This window comes from Plecotus auritus (assembly GCF_963455305.1).
Source record: "Plecotus auritus genome assembly, chromosome: 12".
Lineage (NCBI taxonomy): Eukaryota > Metazoa > Chordata > Mammalia > Chiroptera > Vespertilionidae > Plecotus > Plecotus auritus.
Window position 1 is genome coordinate 31,408,576 of NC_137778.1, and position 11,460 is coordinate 31,420,035.

An 11,460-nucleotide genomic window follows, 5' to 3' on the forward strand; every position below is an offset into this window, starting at 1 on the left:
GAAGAGGGACTGCATGAGGTCTGGATTTGCTGGAGCCATTCTTGCTACTGCTAGGAAGCCTGTGTATGCAATCAACATAGAAGAAAGGTGGGGTTGAGAAAAATCATAAACTTATAAAGGCAGAACCCTGACAACACCTTGAATCTGCAGATGCAACCATACCTAAAGTTAGCCTCACTCTGAACTTCACCCTCGTAAGTCAACAGATTATTTAATGTATTATTTGATCTCACTTCAGTGGATTTTTCTGTCACTTGCACCCAAACACATCCTCCCCGATACATTTCTATTCTGCCTTTGAAAAGGAATCTCTCACTTGATTCTGTATTAAACATTTAGCTGCTATTCTACTTATCTCTTTCCTAGTTGAACTTCTCATAAATGATTTAAAATCTTAGTGTCTTCATTTTCTCACTGCCCTTTCCTGTTTAATCCACTAACTCTGGATTTTCTTTACCAATCTGCTGACACTCTTTTCTTTCTCTTCACTACCTTTGATCATGTTTTTATTCAAAACTAGCTGTCCAAAGTGATTTGACCTTTATGGAATAAACAAATTTAGTTTATGCCTCAGGCTTCTTTTCTTCTGTGGTGGATTTCTTTTCTGTGGGCTTCGTCTCAGCTGCCCGTTTCTTGGAAGCTGCAGCCTTTTTTCCCACCAAAGGCTTCTTCTGCTTCTTAACACCAATGGCCTTCTTTTCTTTCTTCCCTACCACAGGCTTCTTGCCTGGAACCCTCTCCTCATCTGATTTGGCTTCTAGCACTGCTGTTGCTTTATCTACCCAGAGCTTGTGGTTCTTGGTCTGTTCCAGGGCAGGGTCTTTGCATACGGGTTTAGCTTCAACATGGTTCTCAGGTTTTTCAGTGGATTCTTCCTCAGGACTCTGCGGTGAATCTTCTTGCACGGTGCCTGGAGGGCTCTTTGGATCTCTGAGCTTTTCAAGATTCTGCTAAGGTCTGTATTGAGCATCTTGTGCATGGGAAGGTTGTAGTTACTATTGAGGAGGCAGCTTTACACCAGGTGCCATACAGATCATCTAACTTGCGGAAAGCATTTTCAGTCCAAATGCAGGAACAGCCCATATGCCCACCAGGAGCAAGTTTCAAAATGTTCAGTTTGCTTACATTAAGCAGAGTAATTGCAGGGATGTTTCTGGGGGCTTTGATGATACCATTGCCTGATTACAGATGATGCAAGTTCCCCTGAGCTGGATACAATGACAGTTTCTCATTTTGGCCCTGTCAGCTCTCATAGACTCTTTTTTTATATATATATCATTCTAGGTCTTAAGTTTCTTAAGAAGCACAACAGCCTCCTTGATTTTCTCATAACCTTCAACTTTATCTTCAACCACCAAAGGAAGTTCAAGAACCTCCTCAATATGATGACCTTTAGACACGACCAGTGGTGGGAAGGCCGAGGCAGCCAGGGCAGAGCAGATGGCATACCGCTGCTGTGTTGTGTTCACTCTTCGGTGCCAATGGCGCCAGGTTTTGGTTGGTGCAAACATGTGGCCCCCACAACACTTGTTTCCAAAAGCACCCTGGCCAGAATGATGAGTCCCACCACCTCAAACTCTGGAAATTCAAGCCACAGCTCTGCCAGTACCCCAAGACTCAGCCCTCTCCCTTCTCTTTCTCTCTCCTCCTCCCTCCTCCCTTCTACTCTCTCTAAAAATCAATGAAAAAAAATATCCTCACTCCTTGGGTGAGGATTAGAAATAATAATAATAATAATAATAATAAAGATTGCTTTGTGGTTTGGAGGGATTAAAAGTGTTTTCAACAAATCAGAGCGTGTTTGCAGAAGTCTAGCATTTGATGGCCTATAGTACAGTGCTGACCAAAGGCATAAAGAAAAGGCAGTTGGCCCAGCCAGCGGTTGAACGTAGACCTATGAACCAGGAGGTCAGGGTTCAGTTCCTGATCAGGGCACATGCCTGGGTTGTGGGCTCAATCCCCAGTGTGGGACATGCAGGAGGCAGCCAATCAATGATTCTCTCTCATCATTGATGTTTCTATTTCTCTCTCCCTCTCACTTCCTCTATGAAATAAATAAGAATGTATTTTTAAAATAAATAAATGAAAAGAAATTGATTTGAGAGAGAGTTTGGAAGTAGGCCCAAAAAGATATTAATAGATGGAGGGAGTGAGAAGCCACTGAAATGTGGAACACCATGATGCACATGGCCCTGCTCTGAAATGCACTGCACAAGTGACCCATTAAACCATTTTTCAAAGCAACTTTCTTGGCATTTTCTCTCTCTTGGCTTCAATGATATTCAGGGCTCTTTCTCTCAAGATGTGTTTTTCATGGTTCCCTCCGAAGTTCCCTCCCTAGGGTTATATAACTGCAGATCCCTCAGAGTCAATGTCCCTCCTCTGGCTAGTATTTACAATGCTGAATCCAAGTTCATGTCCAGCCACATTCTATTAAGATAATTTCATCCTAGCACCTAGGCTGGTCCCTATCTGTGGGGTCTATATCTGGGCTTCAAGTAAAAAAAAAATCCTCTGTGATCAATTCAATCTCAATTCTGCCCTTTTCTCTGCTGCCATAGGCTGCTTTGGCCAACCTCTTTCTTCCTTTCTTTTTTGTAAATTGTATTTTATTATGGTAAGGACATTTAACATGGGACCTACTCTCTTGAATTTCTAAGTGTACAATATATTATCATTGACTATAGCTACAATGTCATACAGCCAATCTCTAGACTCCACAACAAATTAGTTACAATAAGTACTCTTAGAATTTGAAAAAAATATCTTAGAGAAAAATTTGGATTTAACACAGAATTGGGATGTTTAAGACAGTTTTTCCTGGATCTTGCAGGGCAAGGGAGCCCCATTTGATTTCCAAGTTATACATATTTGCTCATGTTTTGCTTTTGAGAAATTCTGCAGATATTTTATGCTTTTACATGTGTGCATATCTTGAACGTCACCTATACTAACTTTATCCATTTCATAAGCACTTCTTCAATAAATCTTGCTGACTTTTTTTTTTTTGCTATTTCTCTCTCTCTCTCTCTCTCTCTCTTTTTTATTTTTTTAATTTTTTTTTATTTTATTATTTTTTTTAAATATATTTTATTGATTTTTTACAGAGAGGAAGGGAGAGGGATAGAGAGTTAGACACATCGATGAGAGAGAAACATCGATCAGCTGCCTCCGGCACACCTCCCACTGGGGATGTGCCCGCAACCAAGGTACATGCCCTTGACCGGAATCGAACCCGGGACCCTTCAGTCCGCAGGCTGACGCTCTATCCACTGAGCCAAACCGGTTTCGGCTCTCTCTCTTTTTTTTAAACATATTTTTATTTATTTCAGAGAGGAAGGAAGAGGGGAGAGAGAGATAGAAACATCAATGATGAGAGAGAATCATTGATTGGCTGCCTCCTGCATGCCCCCGACTGGGGATCAAGCCCACAACCCGGGCATGTGCCCTTGACTAGAATCAAAACCAGGACCCTTCAGTCTGCAGGCTGATGCTCTATCCTCTGAGCCAAACCAGCTAGGGCCTGACCTTTTTTTTCAAATCCTCTTTGGTTTCCGCATAGTGCTGTTAAGAAAATACATACATACACAGACAAACCAATAAACTTGCTTTATCCTCTCTTGTTTAGGAATATGATAAGTCTGAAGATATACCTGAGGAGGTAGCTACAGCGGGACAGGCGTGTTCCTATGGATGATTCAAGCCTGTCCAGCACTATTGATGTAGACAAAGGCTTTGCCATTGCCTTTGTTGTTCTTCTGTTTCTTTTCCTAACAGTGATGATTTTTCGATGTGTCCAGTTGGTGAAGAATCCCTATGAGGCCAGTTCACAACCACAGAACCATCTCTGAACTGAATTATGAAAAAGCCTGGTAGACTCCCCCTCACAGGAGAGTTGAAATCTTTTATACAGACTATTGTGATCCAGATTTTATATTATTTTACCTCCCTGTTTCTCAGTCCTCTCACTCCTGCGTTCCACAATAGGCACACGAGTGTGAATTAGGAATAATAAAAAGGATGAAACACAAGCCAGTTTGCATTGTTCCTATTCAGGGAAATGGTTATAAAAGTGGACAGAGACAGATTGAACTCATACATTAAACTAAGGCAATGATAAATCAATAAGGGATTATTATCCAAAATTTACAAAGAAATCAACACCCAAAAAACTATCCAGTTAAAAAATGGGCAGAGGACCTGAATATACACCTATCTGAAGAGGACATACAGATGGCCAATAGACATATGAAAAGATGCTCAAGGTCATTAACCAACAGGGAAATGCAAATTAAAGCCATAAGCTATCACCCAGCAGGTGTGGCTCAGGGTTTGAGCTGCGACCTATGAACCAAGAGGTCACAGTTCAATTCCAGTCAGGGCACATACCCAGGTTGTGGGCTCCATCCCCAGTGTGGGGCATGCAGGAGGCAGCCAATCAATGATTCTCTCTCATCATTGACATTTCTATCTCTCTCTCCCTCTCCCTTCCTCTCTGAAATCAATAAAAATATATTTTAAAAAATAAAACCATGAGCTATCACCTCACACCTGTCAGAATAGATATCACCAATAAATCAACAAACAAGTATTGGTGAAGATGTGCATTGTTTGTGGTATTGCAAATTAGTGCAGCCACTATGGAAAACAGTAAGGAGGGTCCTCAAAAAATTAAAAACGGAACTATCTTATAACCCAGCAACTCTACTTCTAGGAATTTATCTGAAGAAACCCACAACGCTAATTTAAAAAGAGATATGCACCCCTATGTTCATTGCAGCATTATTTATAATAGCCAAGATATGGAAGCAACCCCAGGTACCCATCAATAGGCGAGTGGGTAAAAAGTGATGGTACTTATATACAATGGAATATTACTAAGCCATAAAAAAGAATTAAATTTTATCATTTGTGGCATCATGGATGGACCTAGAGGGCATTATGCTAAGTGAAATAAAAGACAAATACCCTCTGATTTCACTTACATGTGGAATCTAAAGAACACAATAAATGAAGAAACAAAACAGAAACAGATTTATAGATGCAGAAAACAAAATGACAGTTACCAGAGGTGAGGAGGAATTGGGGGCCTGGGTGAAAAAGTGAAGGGCTTAGCCCTGACCAGTTTGACCTTGGTTGAATACCTTAATCTCTCTCAGCTCAAATTTCCTCATCTATAAAATAACATTTGGTTGGTTGAAAAGAGACCCTCAAAAATATGTCCATGTCCTCACCCCAAAACCTATCAATGTGACCTTATTTGGAAAAAGGGTCTTTGCAGATATAATTAAGGATCTCAAGATAAACTCATCCTGGATTATCCAGGTGAGCCCTAAATCCAATGACTACTGTCTTTATAAAAGACAGAAGAGAAGAAGACACAGGAAGACAGAGGAAAAGACCACGTGAAGATGGAGACAGAGATTGGAGTCATTCAACCACAGCTAAAGAACCCGTGCCTGGAGCCACCAAAACTGGAAGAGGCAAGGAAGGATTTTCCCCAGAGTCTTTGGAAGGAGTACAGCCCTGCCAACATCTTGATTTTCAACTTCTAGCCTCCAGAACTGAGAAAATAAATGTCTGTTTCTTATAGCTACCTAGTTTATAGTAATATGTTACGATGATCACAGGAAGCTAATATACAATACATGATGCTGATGATAACAAATATGCAAAAAATTCCTAGACACTGCCTTGTTTCCCAATCCTTCCTTCCAGAGGTAACTGCTGTTATGACAATTTGTTTTTGCATATATGTGTGTCTTTACAGACATTTTCTTTTTAATGTAATATGTGTGAATAAGTTACATGTTTTCATGTTTCAGAATTCAAAAAGTATAAAATGGTGTGCAGTGAAAACCCTCCCTCCAATTCTTGCCCCCACCCTCCATTTGCCCTCTTCAATGACAGCCAGTGTTAATTTCTTGTCTCCTTCCAGTGATATTTTATGTAATGTAAGAAAAAATATGTATTTCTTCCATAATTTACACAAACAATAGGGTGTTATATAAATGTTCTGCACCTACTTTTCTCATTTAATGTTTTGAATATCACGCCATATCAATGCACAAAGAGCTTCCTTAGCTTTTTTTTTTTTTTTAATCCTCACCTGAGGATATGTTTATTGATTTTAGAGAGAGAGGAAGGGAGCGAGAGAGAAAGATGGATCAGTTGGTTGCCTCCTGAACGTGCCATGACTGAGGCTCAAACCCACAACCTCTTGGTGTACGGGACGATGCTCCAACTAACTGAGCCACCTGGCCAGGGCAAGCTTTCTTACGTTAAAAAAAAAAAAAAAAACAACAAAAAAAACACAGCTAAAAGGTCCTGGCCAGGTAGCTCAGGTGGTTAGAGCACCATCCTGATACACTAAGGTTGTGGGTTCAAACCCTGGTCAGGGCACATACAAGAATTAACCAATGAATGCATAAATAAGTGGAACAACAAATCACTATCTCTCTCTCTCTCTCTCAAAATCAGCAAATAAAATTTAAAAAAACACAGCTGAAGAGTATTCTATTGTTTGGTGTGCAATAATTTCTTTAACCATCCCCTCTGATAAAAATTTACATTGTTTCTGAATATTTTGCTGTTTTAAAAAATTTTGCAGAAGATAATTTAGCATTTATATCATTTCAAAGGTATATACACTGAGTGGCCAGATTATTATGATCTCTGAACGCATAATAATCTGGCCACTCAGTATATATATTAGAGGCCCGGTGCATGAATGCGTGCATGGGTGGGGTCCGGCCAGCCTGGCCAGGGGGAGGGGACATGGGCAGTTGGCTGGCCTGCCTGCTGGTCGAACTCCTGGTCGAGGGGACAATTTGCATATTAGCCTTTTATTATATAGGATATACACTGAGTGACCAGATTATTATGTGTTCGGAGATCATAATAATCTGGCCACTCAGTGTATATTTAAAGTATACAATTTCAAAGGTATGTAGTTTAATTCCTAGAGGTTGAATTGCTGATTTGAAGAGTATTGCAGGGCCTGTGTGGCTCAGTGGGTATCACTTGGGATTGTACCTTGAGCGTCAACCCATGAACCAGGACGTCACGGTTCAGTTCCCAATCAGGACACATATCCGGGTTTCAGGCTTGATCCTCAGAGAGGGCTTACAGGAGGCAGCCAAGTGATGATTTTCTCTCTCATCATTCATGTTTCTATCTTTCTCTCCCTCTCCCTTCCTCTCTGAAATCAATAAAATATTTTTAAAATAAAAGAAAGTATTGCAATATTTATAAAATTTTAAAATTAGTTTTCAACATTCAGAACTCTTTTCATATAAAAATACAGATTTTTATGTTTACTAGGAAAATTGTAGATCTGGCAACATAGTAACGATCACACAGGACAAAAATTAGCTGGAGCTAACTCGCAACTGCTTCCTGTAGGTGAGATATATATTTCCCAGGTAGCCACACTTCTCACTCAACCCATTTTGCTCCTTTACATTATTTTCCTAATGCCTGAAACCTCTTGAGGTTTTTAATACCTATCTTCTTTTGTTTTGATTCTGTGGTCACTCAGCAACCTTTAGTTTATTATCTAATTTCCCTTAAGTCTGTCTGCAGGGAAAGGGTCATTTGGCATTCCAAGGGTTTGGCCCTGTGCTATAACATCTCATGTTCAAGTATTAAGGAGCATGTGGTTGTGATTTTTCAATGTATCACAGTGTATTATAGAAATGAATGTGCTGAGTGCTCGCTTCGGCAGCACATATACTAAAACTGGAACGATACAGAGAAGATTAGCATGGCCCCTGCGCATGGATGACACGCAAATTCATGAAGCGTTCCATATTTAAAAAAAAAAAAAAAAAGAAATGAATGTGCTGAGCACACCCAACCTGAGTATTCCAAATGGTGTATCAGTTATTTATTATATTATACTAGAGGCCCGGTGCATGAAATTCATGCACAGGGGTGTGTGTCCCTCAGCCCAGCCTGCACCCTCTCCAATCTGGGACCCCTCGAGGGATGTCCAACTGCCTGTTTAAGCCCTATCCTACCAATCTCACTATCCAGGACTGCTGGCTCCCAACTGCTCACCTGCCTGCCTTCCTGATTGCCCCTAACTGCTTCTGCCTGCCAGCCTGATCAACCCCCAACCACACTCCTGCCAGCCTGATTGATGCCTAACTGCTCCCCTGCCAGCCTGGTCACCCCTAACTGCCCTCCCTTGCAGGCTTGATTGCCCCCAACTGCCCTCCCTTGCAGGCCTGGTCCCTCCCAACTCCCCTCCCCTGCTGGCCTGATTGCCCACAACTGGCCTCCCTTGCAGGCCTGGTCCCTCCCAATTGCCCTCCCCTGCTGGCCATCTTGTGTCCACATGCGGGCAGCCATCTTTGATCACATGGGAGCAGCCATCTTGTGTGTTGGAATGACTGTCAATTTGCATACTACTCTTTTATTAGATAGGATGATATTATTAAACTGGCAATGAAGTGTCTACCTTCATAATTTTTCAATTTTAATAATGTGAGCCATTTATAATAGGCCTGAATCTCTGGCCATATTATAACAGTGCCTGGTATATAGTCTTCAGAACTTAACAAAAACAAAGCCACAGCTTGGTTCCCTAAATATCAAGGCCCTGTCCTAGACAGGATTACACAGCTCAAACCCGCCTCTCCTACAGCGAGCAAATTACCTGGATGTCTTATTAAAAATCAGATTCTTATTCAGTACACACTTAGTGGCCCAGAGAGAGATTTAGAATCTTTAACAAGTTCTCTGATTGTACTTGAGTTCCACTGCTGATTTCTGCCAGTCTGATCACTTCAGCCTTCTCAGGACAACGAAGAAATCAGACTGTAATATGATGTTCCAAAGAGCTCCTGTTTCTCTTCAACATTCCCCATTTCCACCCCCAAACCACCCACACACACATCAGGGAGCTGAAAGTAACTAATAGAAACATAATCAGGGCAAAGCAAATATTTCCCTTTATCATCACACATTACAGAACAGCACATGTATAGGGCAATATGTCAGGTGCCAGGGGGAAAAAGACAGGACCTCAGCCTTGAGTTAATCATAACCCAACAGAGGAGACAGGAATATACACAGATAACTTACAAGTGGAAAGGCACATAACTCGGTCACAGGTTTGTCCCTGGCCCCTGTCTGGGCACGTGTGGGAGGCAATTAATCGATGTGTCTCTCTCACATAGATGTTTCTCTCTCTCTCTCTCTCTCCTGCCCTCCCCCACCTCCCTTCCACTATCTCAATGAAAAAAATATTCTCACCTGAGGATTTCAAAACAAAACAAAAAAGCTGTAGGACCAAACTGCCTGGCTCTGACACCTTTTAGCTCTATGGCTTTGGGAAATTTAATTCTGTGCCTCAGTTTTCCCATCCAGTAAGAGACGATAATAGTTCCTACCTCATAGGATTATTGTGAGAACTAAATAATAACTGTGAAGTGCTTAGAACAGTGCCTGGTATATAGTAAATACTCAAATATTTTGTGTGTAAATGTGTGTTTTATAGGTAGTTTATGTCCAAAAATTTTAGCTCAGATTAGAAGATAATACCATGATGAAATGCATTTTGAAGATGCTGAATTTCAAATATCTAGAGGAGCCCTTCGCTTCTCGGTACTTAAATTCCAGATGTCATAACAATAGGAAATAGGCACTTAGAATGGCCCCAGGAAACTGGTGGATAAGTGAAATGAGCAGAGATGAATGTGTGGTCAGCGGGAGAGAATTTCAAGGACTTTGATAATCCTGGCTGCTTGGTCCCTGTTTCCAGTCTTACATAGCAGGTGGTGGTTTATATTTTTTAATGAAGTCAGGTGCACTTAGTGTAAAGACTGCTGAACAAATTAAAGCAATAATGAAATACCATGGTAGTCAATAGTGCTGATTCATTAAATACACCTGGTTCTCCCTCCTTGTCTGCCTGGCCCCTTGTGGCTGGCTGGGCAGGGCCTTATGACTCATTCAGGCCAATGAGTTGTAACTGAAAGTGTCCTGAGTCACTTTAATTGCCATTGTGAGACCCTCTAGCTTTCTCTCCTTCTGGCATGATTACTCATAAGCCTGGGTTCCTGAGTAGCTATCATGAGATACACTGCCAACTCTTTAGAGATGATTATGAGGTATGAGCAAGAATTATACGTTTTGTTTTTTGTTTTAAGCTTTTGGAGTTGTTGCTGCAATATAAGCTAGTCTATCCTGATAGAGGTACTACTTTAACACATACTAAATTCTTTCAAGTTAGACAGTTAACATCCAGTCTTAATAAAGGTGTGGGAAAATAAATACTTCCAGAGATTTTCTAGTGGGAGTAAAAATTGTTTCAACTTTTTCGAAAAATAACTTGACAGTAGATTCTATTAAAATGAAAAAAAAAAAAATACTACACCCCACCCCCCCAGATTCCATTTTGAGAAATCTCTTCCACAGAAATAAAAGTATACTTCAAAAGGATGTTAATGTCTATTGTAGTGGCTAAAAACTGAAACTAATCTAAATTTCTAAATAAGGGCTCTTTTTCGTGGCGCCTCCGAGGCTGTTGGCAGCTTCAGGATGAAGCTCAACATCTCTTTCCCAGCCACTGGCTGCCAGAAACACATTGAAGTGGACGATGAACGCAAACTTCGTACCTTTTATGAGAAGCGTATGGCCACAGAAGTTGCTGCCGACGCTCTGGGTGAAGAATGGAAGGGTTATGTGGTTCGAATCAGTGGTGGGAACGACAAACAAGGTTTCCCCATGAAGCAGGGTGTCTTGACCCATGGCCGAGTCCGCCTGCTGCTGAGTAAGGGGCACTCCTGTTACAGACCGAGGAGGACTGGAGAGAGAAAACGCAAATCTGTTCGGGGTTGCATTGTGGATGCTAATCTCAGTGTTCTCAACTTGGTCATTGTAAAAAAAGGGGAGAAAGATATTCCTGGTCTCACTGGGACTGTGCCTCGTTGCCTGGGGCCCAAAAGAGCCAGCAGAATCCGCAAACTTTTCAATCTCTCTAAAGAAGATGATGTCCGAAAATATGTTGTGAGAAAGCCTCTAAACAAAGAAGGTAAGAAACCTAGGACTAAAGCACCCAAGATTCAGTGTCTTGTTACTCCACGTGTCCTGCAGCACAAACGCAGGCGTATTGCTCTGAAAAAACAACGTACTAAGAACAATTTTGGCTAAGAGAATGAAGGAGGCCAAAGGAAAACGCCAGGAGCAGATTGTGAAGAGACATAGACTGTCCTCTCTGAGAGCTTCTACCTCTAAGTCTGAGTCCAGTCAAAAATGAGATTTTGTAACTAACAAATAAAGGAGAGCAAATGTAAAAAAAAAAATTTTCTAAATAAGGTTTAGCCAAACTATGAAGTATTATGCAACTGTCAAAAAGACAAATTTTATCCTTTTTATTGACTTCAAAGGATGCCCAAACCCACCCTCCCCCCAAAAATCCATACGCATGACTTTGTATGTACAAGCTAGAAA

General features: G+C 41.1%; 2 protein-coding genes and 1 pseudogene across 3 annotated transcripts; 2 read left to right on the forward strand and 1 right to left on the reverse strand.

Moving 5' to 3' along the window:
- Positions 1-563: 563 nt before the first annotated feature.
- On the reverse strand, positions 564-2,417 carry LOC308237277 (large ribosomal subunit protein uL4-like; annotated as a pseudogene). Its single transcript has 2 exons — positions 2,398-2,417; positions 564-1,671 (listed from the first exon to the last, which is right to left on the reverse strand). The product of its transcript is annotated as a large ribosomal subunit protein uL4-like (transcript).
- Positions 2,418-3,689: 1,272 nt separating this feature from the next.
- CTXND2 (cortexin domain containing 2) lies at positions 3,690-3,851 on the forward strand (the record flags this gene model as incomplete). The annotated part of the gene is made up of 1 exon (XM_080648484.1): positions 3,690-3,851. One exon carries the CDS (start codon positions 3,690-3,692, stop codon positions 3,849-3,851), a length of 162 nt encoding a protein of 53 aa, XP_080504610.1.
- Positions 3,852-10,524: 6,673 nt separating this feature from the next.
- Positions 10,525-11,160, forward strand: LOC308237187 (small ribosomal subunit protein eS6-like; the record flags this gene model as incomplete). The annotated part of the gene is made up of 1 exon (XM_080647752.1): positions 10,525-11,160. The coding sequence occupies exon 1, from the start codon at positions 10,549-10,551 to the stop codon at positions 11,158-11,160; it is 612 nt and encodes a 203-aa protein (XP_080503878.1). The 5' UTR covers positions 10,525-10,548.
- Between the last annotated feature and the right edge of the window lie 300 nt (positions 11,161-11,460).